The following is a 13,339-nucleotide window of genomic DNA, read 5'->3' on the forward strand; positions in this document are numbered from 1 at the left end:
ACTATTATACTATTTTCATAAAATTAGCGTTTATGATTAAATTTGTGATTACCTTTAATATTCTATTTATTGTATTAGGAGAAAGAATAGGAATGCTGGTATATTGAAGCGAGGGTATTATATCAACTTTGCTAAAGAAAGATGGAGTGTCTATTTTTTTTATACGGCTGTATATTTTTTTTAATACATTAATTATGTGAGTACTCTATTCCAATGCGATGCACATTTGTTTGTAGGAAGAAAATAGCAGAGCATTTGCCTCAAGATCAAGAACATGCTGAAGCTATTCATTCAAAAGTTTTGGCTCATCTAGATGTATTCATTCAAAAAGTATGGGGTCCTGAGAATGATAAGTTGATTTTAGTAATGCTACATGTGCCAGTGATTTTGGTAAGTCATTTTTGGAGCTGCAAATTGCGGAGGTTCTAACTGTGCGACATATTTAGAGAGACAACTTCAAGAAGTTAAAGATTAAACGGCAACTTTCCACATATTTCTACGACAGAAATACGGTAATGAAGTACCTACTTTATCTGATCATGTGCCACACACTTAGTCGGATTGTTGCACCTCATATCTTGTTATTTTAATCTTAATTTATATCTAGTTTACACTATTATTAGAAATAATTTTATTTTTATCGTATAGAATTATAAAACTTAGTTTATTTTATTTTTTAACTATTTATATGAACAATACATATTCTTTACCGTTATTACTTAGTTTGTTAACTTTATTTTGTTTTAATATTTATTATCATTGTTTTGATGGTATTTATTATTATAAAATATTTTTAACATGTTAGTATATATATATATAGAAAGAACTACTTGGAATAACAATGTAAAAAAAATATTCAATTGGTAACTATGGTTGAGAGCTTTTTTAATAAAAAAAAATTTATCGACAGATTTATGTGTTGTTAAATAGCCCATCAATATTGGTCACGGAAAAAATGTGAAAAAAATCTGGCATGCTAAATATTTTTCGTACATATTTTTATTTTGCCACAGAAAAAACTCGACTAGCTAAAATTATATTTTTTATTACATTGTTATCATTTAGCCACGGTTTAGAGTGTCAACAATAATGTGAAAATCGTAGCTATTCAAATATTTTCACGGTTCACAAAAGTATCTCTAACAGGCCAAAAATCATGGCTAAATGAAAATACGTCGCTTTTGTTAGCTACAGATATTCATTCGTTGTTAATGTGTTATTGCCACAGTTTTTCTTATCTTTGGCTAAGTTTTTTTTGCTAAATTCGATCTAGATTGATTTTTCAAAACCTTTTTTATTTATATATTAGAATAAAATGACAATTAGATCTTCAAAGATTTGACCTTACACTAATTAGTTTTTGAAAAAAAATAAGTATCAATTAGGTCATTTACAATAACAAATAGTGAATATGTATATCCTTCCGTTCATGGATAATACAAAATGAAACGAAGTTGTTCATGTATTTTGTTGGTTACTTCCACGTTATTACGGAAATGATGTAGCTTTGGACAATGAAACATTTATTATCTTTTGAATTTCTTTATAACATTTATCAACTGCTCTCTATTTATCAAAATTCTATAAAAAAATTCTAAAAGTTGTTATTTGTGTGACAATGGCAATATATAACTTACCCAATTGAGTAAGGTTACATACCAACCCAATCGGAGTAGAGTTGCATCCCGATCCAATGGGTAGATAGGGGTGGAAATAAGCCAGGCGGCCTGCCAGGAGCTTGCAGTCTGGCCTGTGTTTGGCTTGGTCTGATAAGAAATATGCCCAGACTCAGGCTATTAAAAAAGCTTATATTCGTTAAAAGGCTAGGTCTAGGCTTTTGAAATAGTCTGTTGGGCCTGTCAAGTCGGCCTGAGCCTGCAAATATATATAGAGTTTTATTATACTAGTAAAAATGCTATTAGAAGGATTTAAACTTGGGTCTTCTATCTTATAACAATACCTTTATCGTCATTTGTCTCTTTAATTATATATGTGTATTTTGCATCAATATTATTTATAAATTTATTATTTTATATTTTATAATTTTAAAAATTAAATTATATCTTAAATTTAATTATTATTAAGAAAAAAAATAGGACTATTAATAGGTTTTAGGCCAGACCAAATTTAACAACAGGTCAAACTTAGTATTCATTAAAAAGTTTATATCAGACTACAGGCCAGGCTAAGGCCGATATACTCTATTACCGACTTGGCCTGACCTGTTTCCACCCCTATGGATAGAGTAGAGTACAATGCAGAATTCAGGGTATATTCTACCATACCCTTTCTTATCTTATCTTATCTGTATCGCCAAGATATTATATAATATATATTTAAAAATTATATTTGTAGTGAAAGAAGTGAATATTAAATTTAAAGTTTTTTTTTTGTAAAACTTTAAAGTAAGTATTAAACTAATTATTTAAATTATTAATTTAATACATTTGTTTTTTATAAAATTAACATAAAATAAAAATAAAATTTAAAAATAATATTCATATATCACAATTTCACAAACCACCAAATGAATTCAGAAAACCTTAAATTAATTTCGCCATTTTTCAAATTCTCTTCGCTTAAAAACTGTAAGTTCTTCTTCTTTCCTCTATCATTACAATTCTAAGTTTTTATATCAAACTGTATATGAAGATGATGATACAATTTTTAAATTGATAGAAGAATAATGTTGCTAAAAATTAAAGTTAGAAGAATAATGACAAAATATTTATTTTTATTTATATTATTTTAATTTTATTAAAAATTTAATGATCATATTATTTATAATTTTATGTTAGATTTTTTTAAAATTTTATTGTTTTTAATTTTAATTTTAATTTAATTTTTATTTTTTATTTTATTAATATATATAAAATATAGAATAATTAAATTTTATATTTATTTAAAAAAATTTGATTTTCCTTACAGATGAAATCAAGTAGAATAAGATTAAAAACTTTAGGATGCCAAATTAGGATAGAGAGATCATCAACTTGTGAGTAGAATAAAATTAATTTTTTTTTTAAAAATTTAACTCCTAATTAGAATTAGTCATTAGTATAAGATCCAAACTCTTACTCTACATTTTTAACACGAAAAAAAAAAAACCCGAGAGAATTCAAGAAGAAGAAGCAAAGTAAGCGATTTTGTTAAGACTCAAGGGTGGGCAGCAGAAAGTGAAGTGCAGAAGAAACAACGACTCCAAAGAGAGAGTGGCGAGGAGAGAAGAGAAGACAAGATCTGCGAAAACAACAAGAAGAAGAAGATGAGCGGCGCTGCCACTGTTTCTGCGAGCGAAGCCCACAAGTTGGTTTGGGAAGGCTCCGTCCCTCTTCTCATTCATCTCCATGATTCCGAAGTCACCACTCTCCCTCCCCCTCCACCCGCTCTCGTTCGTTCTCTCTCTCTCTCTCTTCTTCCAATTCAATTCAATTTCTAACCCGCACTCCACTTCTTCAACTTCTAACCAGCTCGCAAGTTTTCATTTTTACAATACCCTTCCTTTATATATATATTATGAACTTGTGATCATGCAATTAATTTCGATTCCTACACTTGATGCAACATTTTGTACCAAATTAACATTGTACTTCATTCAAGTTTATGAACTTCACCGTGATATCAATCAACGTGTCTTATTGGTTTCAGGTGTTGGCACCTCGGTTAGGGTACTTGCCATTGTTGATTTCTCAATTGAAGCCTTATTTCAGCAGCACGCTTCCTCCTGGAGTTGATACGCTTTGGTTTGAGTACAGAGGACTTCCTCTCAAATGGTACTATTATATGCTTCATTGTTCTTGAATTTCTGATTTATTAGCGTATAGTTATATTTTACAAGGTCTTGGCATTAGTCTAGGATGATAATGAATAGTAACCTTTCATCAATGCTTGTAAGTTGTAACTATTTATGGTTGAACCTTGAATCTCTGCTGTTATCCCGTTGCCATTGACAGTAAATTTACTTGTTGATCTGGACTATAAAACCTTTTGTTCCTGCCTTTGTGTGCGCTGCAACATTTGTACTTAGAAAGTTATGGACATTGTAATACATTCTAATTATTTTCTTCCAATTGTCAAAATACACTGACTATAAGTCTGTAACAAGAAAATCGATAGCAGCGAGGAGTTAGTGACGAAAATCTCCGTATTACTAAGTGTTTTTTCTTTTTCTTTTTCTTTTTTTTTTTTATGTCTCCTACAGGTATATACCAACTGGAGTTCTTTTTGATCTTCTATGTGTGGAACCAGAAAGGCCGTGGAATTTAACAGTAAGAACCTCCTAAAGCTCTCTAGGTTTCCACTTTTCCTAATTCAATTGATCATGATGTTTAAAGTGAAGGTTTCAATGGAGACTACGTTTTGAATTTCTTCCAGTGTCCTCTCTACCTGATATCATGCTTTCATAAAAAGTTATCTTTTTCAACTGTTATAACGAAAATGCCTGAACAATAAAAAGGGCTGCCCGGTGCAAACCTTTCCGCATTAAGTAAGGTACGAGAAAGGGATGCACCCCAAAGGGTATAACGCAGACAGCCTAACCTGATGCAAGCATCAATGGCTGATTTTTCCAATCAAATTACATTAGTAAGAATACATAAAAATTTCGAAGGGCACTACTGAGAAGATTAAGGTTGCTTTTCCAAAATTTTTTTTATATTCCTCATGGAAATCCTTCTCCCACATCCAGAGAGCTATATCCAAGGTTTTTGCTATATTCATTCTTTGTGCCTCTGCATTGTAGGTACACTTTAGAGGATATCCTAGTAATTTGTTGCTTCCTTGTGAAGGTGAAGACAGTGTAAAGTGGAGCTTTATTAACTCACTAAAAGAGGTTAGTTTGTGATTTGAGTTTTCATTCCAAATATAATATGTGTGAGGTGTTAAATGTTAGATAATGTATTAGGACCTGATATTTATTTATTTCTGTTTTATGCTTATGTGTATGATTCAGTTAATAGGGTCAAAGTTATTAGTGGCCTCAGAGGCAAGTTAGTTTTTTTTATTCAGCTAGTTTCTAGTTTTAAGGAAGTGGAGTCCTATTCTTAAGATAGTGGAGTGAGTGGTTAGTTTCCTTTTCTTTCTGTTATTGTATTTAACAGTTTATTGAATAGTGGTAGAGTGTAGTTTTTTTTGCTTCTTCAGTTCTCTAGTGTTCAACTCTCTCTCTCTTTTTCTCTGAACATACAACAGTTCGAGTGTGAGATCTGCAATACATTGCAGAACAGTGAGTGAGAGTGTGTGAGGATTGAGTGAAACAACAACAAATTGGTATCAAGAGCCTTAAGTATCTTAAGGGCTGTGGTGATGGAAGCTTCATCAACAACTATTGGGCTAGCAGGCATTGCTCCTCCAATCCTTGATGGGAGCAATTATCATGTCTGGCAAGTGAGGATGAAAGCATTCCTTGAAGGAGCTGATCTGTGGGAGGCAGTGGAGGATGACTACGTGGTGCCTCCATTGGTTGTCAATCCAACTGCAAATCAACAAAAGCTCTACAAAGAACGTGTGACTAGAAAAGCCAAAGCAAGATCTAGTCTCTATGCTGCTGTTACTCCTATTATTTTTAATAGGATTATGAGTCTAGAATCTGCAAAAGATATTTGGGATTTTTTGAAGAAAGAATATGAGGGCAATAAGAAGATTAAAGGAATGAAAGCAATGAACCTTAAAAGGGAGCTAGAAAGAGTGCAGATGAGGGAAAATGAATCAGTTCAAGAATTTGCTAATAAACTCCTAGACTTAACCAATAAATTGGCACTGTTGGGTACTGATCTTGGAGAGGAAAGACTTGTCGAGAAACTCCTGTGTTCTGTACCTGAAAGATTTGAAGCTACTATAGCATCTCTTGAGAACACAAGAGAAATCTCAGAGATGCCATTTGCTGAAGCAGTTAGTGCTCTTCAAGCACAAGAACAAAGGAGGGTACTGAGGAGAGGAGATGAGCCAGTTGAAGGTGCAATGCAGGCTAGGGTGAAGCATGGAAGTGGTGAGAAGAAGAAGCAAGGCAAGCAGTTTGGTGCTCAACAGACCAGTTTTAGTTCAAGTGATGCACAAGTGAGGAAAAGGAGTGATGAAGCCTGCAAACACTGTGGAAAGAAAGGTCATCCTTTCTTTAGGTGTTGGAGAAGACCAAATGTAGTCTGCAGGAAGTGTGGGAAGATGGGGCACATAGAGAGAATCTGCAAAGAAAAGAGCTCTCAACAAGGAGAGGCTCAAGCAGCTGCAGGTGAAGTGGAGCAATTGTTTGCTGCTTCAGGCTTTGTGTCTCAAGTCTCACGTGATGGATGGCTGGTGGACAGTGGCTGTTCCAATCACATGTCAGGAAATGAGGCAATTTTCACTAATATTGACAGATCAGTCAATACTAGAGTGAGAATTGGGAATGGTGATCATCTAGAGGTTGAAGGAAGAGGCAATGTGTTACTTGAAGGCCCTGGAGGAATCAAGCTGATGTCTGATGTCTACTATGTTCCCAAGATAGATCAGAATCTTCTGAGTGTGGGACAGTTAGTTGAGAAGGGCATGAAAATTGTGTTTGATAAGAATGAATGTGCTATTGCAGATGAGGAGGGCAAACTCTTGTTTAGGATCCCTATGCAGAACAAAACATTTGCATTCGATCCTGCAAGCAAAGAGAGCAAAGCTATGGCATGTGTGCAGGGTCAGGAGGAGTTGTGGCATAGAAGGTTGGGTCACTTTCACTATAAGGGATTGCAGTTTATGCAGAGGCATGGTTTAGTTGAAGACTTGCCTCAGTTGGGAAGTGAAGTGTCTGATTGTGAAGTATGTCTGCAAGGGAAGCTAGTAAGGAAGCCATTCCAGAAAACAAGATGGAGGGCCAAGAAGAAGCTTCAACTGGTTCACTCAGATGTTTGTGGGCCTATGCCTGAGGAGTCACTGAACAAAAGCAAGTACTTTGTGACCTTCATTGATGACTGCACAAGATTTTGCTGGGTCTACTTTCTCAAACAAAAGTCAGAAGTTGATGAAGTATTTCTGAGGTTCAAACAAGAGGTGGAGAATGAAGCAAATTGTAAAATAAAGACAGTGAGGAGTGATAATGGTGGTGAGTATACCTCAAAAAGGTTCAAAGCCATCTGTGAGGATTCTGGCATAAAGCAGCAGTTTACAGTTCCTTATACTCCCCAACAAAATGGGGTGAGTGAAAGGAAAATAGAAGCATTGTGGAGATGGGAAGATGTATGCTACAAGGCAAACAACTACCCAAGAGCTTCTGGGCAGAAGCAGTAAATACTGCTGTCTTCTTGTTGAATAGGTTACCAACCAAAGCTCTCAACAAGCAGACATCATTCGAGGCATGGCACGGGTACAAACCAAAGGTTAGTGGACTAAGAACATTTGGTTGTCTATGCTATTACTTAACTCCTTCAATCAGTAGAGACAAGCTTGATCATAGAGGTGAGGCTGGTATCTTTGTAGGGTATAGTTCTCAGTCTAAAGCCTATAGAGTGTATTGTCCTGATGCACAAAAGATTACTGTGAGTAGAGATGTGATTTTTTGTGAAGATAAAAATTGGGAGAGGGCAGTATTTGAAAAGAAAATGGCTGACAATATTGTAGTTGAAGCTAATGTGCAGAATGAGGATGAGTTAAATGAGGAAGCAGATCTACAGAATGAGTGTGAGCTGATTGAAGATGAATTGATTGATCATTTGCCTATGCGAGGTACAAGACCACTGGCAGAGGTCTATGCCAGATGTAATGTGGCTCTCCTAGAACCAGGAACAGTTGAGGAAGCAAAAGGAAGTGTGGAGTGGGCCTCAGCTATGAAAGAAGAACTGAGCATGATCAACAAGAACAACACATGGCAACTTGTATCTAAGCCTGATCACAAGAAGACTATAGGTGTCAAATGGGTTTTTAAGACAAAATTGAACCCAAATGGCACTGTGAACAAGTATAAAGCCAGGTTGGTTGTGAAGGGATATGCTCAAGTGAGTGGGGTGGACTACTCTGAAACTTTTGCTCCGGTTGCTCGCATGGATACCATCAGATTGCTACTAGCTGTTGCTGCACAGAAAAGGTGGACCATCTATCAGCTGGATGTGAAATCAGCTTTCCTAAATGGTGACCTATCTGAGGACATCTATGTAGACCAACCAGAAGGATTTGTTGTTAAAGGCCATGAAGACAAAGTGTATAAGCTGAGGAAAGCCTTGTATGGGCTGAAACAAGCTCCCAGGGCTTGGTATAGCAAAATTGATTGTTATCTACATCAGCTTGGGTTCCAAAAGAGTCTAAGTGAAGTCACTCTGTACTACAAACAGAGTGAGAGAGGCCTTGTGGTGGTGTCTATCTATGTCGATGATCTGCTTGTTACAGGAGAGGAGGAGAGTGAGATAGTGAAGCTGAAGGTAGGACTGATGAAGCAGTTTGAGATGACAGATTTGGGGAGAATGTCTTACTTTCTTGGCATGGAGATTCAGCAAAAAGAAGGTGAGATATTCATCTGTCAGAAAAAGTACATCAGAGAGGTCCTAAAGAGGTTTGAAATGGGAGAATGCAAGACAGTCACTACTCCTGTTAATCAGAAAGAGAAGTTAAGCAAGAGTAATGTGCAGAATTCTGAGCATGAGAATGAGTACAGAAGTCTAGTAGGCTGTCTAATGTATTTAACAGCTACTAGGCCTGACATTCAGTATGCAGTGAGTATTCTATCGAGGTTCCTTCATTGTGCAGCTAAGGAACATCTTACTGCAGCAAAAAGGGTGTTGAGATATCTAAAGGGGACTCAAAGTTATGGTGTGAAATTCAAAGCAGTTCCTGAGATGAAGCTGGTTGGTTTTGTAGATAGTGACTAGGGTGGTTCGGTGGAAGACATGAAAAGCACAACGGGTTTCTGTTTTTCACTTGGATCAGGTTGTTTTTCCTGGAGCTCAAAGAAGCAGGAAGTTGTAGCACAGTCTACAGCTGAAGCTGAATTTGTGGCTGCAACTGCAGCTGCAAAGCATGCAGTATGGCTCAGGAAGTTACTCTGTGATTTGGGGCTGCAAGAGAAAAGATCAACTGTGTTGTATGTGGACAATCAAGCTGCAATTGCAATTGCTCAGAATCCAGTCTTTCATGGCAAGACTAAACACTTCAAGCTGAGATTCTATTATCTGCGTGAAGCACAACAGGAGGAAGAGGTGGAGCTGAAGTATTGCAAGACAGATAATCAGATAGCTGATGTCTTCACCAAGCCTCTTGCTGTTAGTCGATTTAGTCAATTGATTCATGAAGTTGGAATGTGTCCAGGTCTCTAATCCAAGGAGGAGAAATGTTAGATAATGTATTAGGACCTGATATTTATTTATTTCTGTTTTATGCTTATGTGTATGATTCAGTTAATAGGGTCAAAGTTATTAGTGGCCTCAGAGGCAAGTTAGTTTTTTTTATTCAGCTAGTTTCTAGTTTTAAGGAAGTGGAGTCCTATTCTTAAGATAGTGGAGTGAGTGGTTAGTTTCCTTTTCTTTCTGTTATTGTATTTAACAGTTTATTGAATAGTGGTAGAGTGTAGTTTTTTTTGCTTCTTCAGTTCTCTAGTGTTCAACTCTCTCTCTCTTTTTCTCTGAACATACAACAGTTCGAGTGTGAGATCTGCAATACATTGCAGAACAGTGAGTGAGAGTGTGTGAGGATTGAGTGAAACAACAACATTAAATGCTCTTATTTCCATGAGCTAATTTTTTCTTTTAATGCAGGCTGCATATGTAACAAAAGGGAACTGCAAGAATGTCATGAACATGTCCCAATCTGATCAGGTGGAGCTCTGGCGCTCTGTGTTAAATGGTATGTTTGCTAACTGCTCTATATTAAAGCCATAACTGACTTATGAATTATTTTTATTTAGTTTTTCTGTTGGATTTCCTGAATGTGTTTGAGAAGGAGGATTGTATTTTTACTTAATTTCAGTGAAATAGATATTAACTACAATTATTTCTAGAGTTAAGTGTTGTGGCATTTCCCCGAACCTTTTTAAAGTGGCGCTCAAAAGCTGATGAGGTAGGTGTATCTGCTGGTGGAAGGTTATGATGGGGAGTCAATATGTGTAACACAGATGTTGATAAATTTCTGTAATGAAGTTTGTTACCTGCAGACAGATGTTCATACTGGTTTTTATTTGAACCCTTACCCGACAATCGATGGCTGGATGCATAATTATAACGTTTCATTTTTTTTCTTTTCTTTTTTTTTTTTTGGTCTGGTAAATGAAGCACGCAAACTCAAGCTTTGTAACGTTTAGGATAGTGTCTGGAATACTAAAAACTAGCTGTTTATGATTGAATTGAAACCAAAGTGAACTCATCAAGATTGAGTTGCATTTGCTCTGGAGGGTCAATTTTAGTTCAAGCTTGGCTTGTTTTGCAAACTGGTCAACCTCAAGTTCTTTGTCTGCATATAGATCTTCATCTACATAGAAATGATTCTCAAGGGTTTAATGAGAGAAATACAAGGGCCTTTCTCATTATAGGAACAATTATTTGCATGGATGCGTTGATTTTCCTTTTAGGAAGCTATCCGTGATAAATTCATTGATTTGTGATCATTCTGCAGCTTGCTTGCTTGCTTTTGGTGTAAAGCCCATAACAATTTTTCAGGGGTTTTTCTAAATAATTTGGTCAGAGATTGAAAAACTTTTGTTACACTGGTCAGGGGTTTTTCTAAATAATTTGGTTTTCTGCTCTGCTTTTTGGTTTGAGACGATTCTCTATCCTTCTTTATTTCTGCAATTCTATCTGTCTTAAATCAATTTCTTCTATAAAAAATATTTCTGTTCAAAATAAAAAAATATTCGGTCACACGGTTAACTTGTACTTCTCCAAGCACAACGTTGCAGGTTGCACAATCAATAAGTAATACAAAACTGACCGAACACTATTTGGCCAAAAGATTCGTAAAAGATTGACAAAAATATAACATAACACTTAAATGCACAAATCACAAGGTCTATATATATATACCATTGAGTGGAGAATTTCTTAGCTGATTTCTTACCTTGAACTTCTGTCAACACATTCATATCACAGGTAATTTGGAATCTTATCAGCGGGTGTCATCTAAGCTTAAGCTTGGAACTTTTGAAGATGAATATACTGAAAATATTAGTGCAGTCTCAACTGCGTCTCAGCAAAATAGTGGGGAGGCAGATGCTGCTGCACAGGTGAAGAGTGGTGAGCAAAAGCTTTATGTAAATAACAAGTTTATGTAATTAAAAGGAAAGGACATTACTACGTTGTTCTTCTGAAACTTATTTCTGTTGTTAACCTCTGCTGTCTGTTGTTAGGAAGGATTCCTGTTCGGTTATATGTATGGACTGTCACTGAGGACTTTGATGATTTAGAAAGTGCACCTCAAATTGATAATTGGGACAAAGTCTCTTACATCAATCGACCTGTTGAGATTCAGAAGGAAGATGGTAGGTGATGTTTTATTCTTTCCTTTTTTGTCGCCCCCCCCCCCCCCCCCCCCCCCCCCCACAAATGGTAGAAGGCTAAAGGGTCCTACTTGATATAATAACAAAATATATAATAATAAGACTTTTGAAGAACTTTAATTCATCATAAAGAACATCAGGGAGAAAAAACCCCTTGGACAAACAATCTAAAAAGGAAAAACCACAGCTGAGGATCAGCCTGCATGCTATATCCCCAATAATTGAGAAGGAAAAAGGTATAATATGAATTTAGAGGGAAAAAAAACTGGGTTAGCTAGGAGCTATATAAAACATCACAGACATGTAACCACAAAATGAATTGAAGACTAATTAGCTGAAACAGAAAACAATATCCCAGGAAAATTGGAAGATGTGTAGCAGAGTAAAATATGTTGTCATTGCTATTTAAATTTAAGCTGCATCTTTTCCTCTGGCTCTCAGTTATCCCTTCTGCACCTGTGTTGAGTGTCATACGCCACCCGAAAAGAATAAGCCTGCACTTTTTAAAGTGACTTTACCCTGAGATTTTATGTCATATAACATTATGATCCCAATTCATCAACTTACAAATTATCAGATATTTATTTGCAATCCTTCAACAGCAAATCCATTTTTGATGATCTGTTAACATTACAGCTGCTGTCATAAGTTCAGAATTATTTACATTCATATTTCATGATTTCATATTATTGGTGAAAGATTTCTGGTTTTAGATTTTTTATTTCTTAATATGTTGGGAAGAGATGGTGTTAAAGCAATGTCATGTTTATATCCCACTATTCTTAGGGGTAGCGATTCATCAGTTCAATTGCTACCCTACTAGTTCTTTTTAAATTTCTCATGATTAATAAATATCATTATGCTAGTATTACGGTCATTTCCATTTTCCTACATTGTTATTGATGTCATGCATGTCTGTTATATCTATTTGGTGCAGGCAAATACTTCAGCTTAAATGATGCAATCAAATCCCTTCTTCCCGAGTATTTTCCAGGAAGTTCCTTTGACAGTTTAGGAGATGCAAGCACCAAGCAAAATGTAGGAGATGAGGGAGAAAATACATGTGATCCTGACTCATCTTCCCTTCCTCTCGAGAATGCCGAAATCAAGCTCGTGCGCATTCAAGGCATAGAACCATGTTTGGAGATACCCTTTTCTTGGGTAGTTAACAACTTAATGAACCCTGAGTATTTTCTTCACATCTGTGTTTGCTTGAAAGTTTCAGAAGCCAATGCATTGCAATAGGTTTTGAATTTAGTTGTGCTAGGAAATATAATTACTGGAAAAATCAGAAAGTTACAATTCTTTTGTACATAATTGTACAGAACCAAATTATATTCATTTCACAATTCGTTTGGTTTTTTCTACTTGAAAGTGTAATATATGTTAACAGATAGTTCTTTTCCCTTTCCAATCAATGGTATTAGTCCCTCCATAAGACTATATTCCAATTCCTATATTTCCTTTCTTCCTATGAAACACGGATACTTCGCTGAGTTGTTGTGTCTGTGTCGGATACATTTCAGACAGCACGTTCATTGACATTCGACCGACTGTCTTTTGTATTCAACTATCTCTTAATGAAAAATAAAATATCCTTTCCTAAATATACTTAGACACCTAAATATCATTATGTGTTAGCATGTTTAACTTTATTTCTAATTTGTATTATTAAAATGAGTTTAAAAATATTATACATTATTATTTATTAAAATGAAAGAATATTTTAAATATTTAATATAATTTAAAAAAGACATCAAAAGTAATTAAAAAATTAATTTATATTTTAACATTAATAAAATATCAAAATATGAATAAATTAATATCTGTACATCATAGCGTTCTTCCTTTCTATCACTGAATTGTTTGAAATTTAAAAGGGCTACTCCGCAAAATTTCGTT

At 35.2% G+C, this 13,339-nt stretch overlaps 1 protein-coding gene across 1 annotated transcript; it reads left to right on the plus strand.

The window, feature by feature from the left end:
- Positions 1–3,107: 3,107 nt before the first annotated feature.
- Positions 3,108–12,984, plus strand: LOC130941849 (autophagy protein 5). Its single transcript, XM_057870470.1, has 8 exons — positions 3,108–3,391; positions 3,649–3,773; positions 4,202–4,268; positions 4,742–4,831; positions 9,705–9,792; positions 11,031–11,174; positions 11,288–11,419; positions 12,375–12,984. Exons 1-8 carry the CDS (start codon positions 3,266–3,268, stop codon positions 12,680–12,682), a joined length of 1,080 nt encoding a protein of 359 aa, XP_057726453.1. The 5' UTR covers positions 3,108–3,265; the 3' UTR covers positions 12,683–12,984.
- The last annotated feature ends 355 nt before the right edge of the window (positions 12,985–13,339 follow it).

This window comes from Arachis stenosperma, chromosome 7, assembly GCF_014773155.1.
Source record: "Arachis stenosperma cultivar V10309 chromosome 7, arast.V10309.gnm1.PFL2, whole genome shotgun sequence".
NCBI classification, from domain to species: domain Eukaryota; kingdom Viridiplantae; phylum Streptophyta; class Magnoliopsida; order Fabales; family Fabaceae; genus Arachis; species Arachis stenosperma.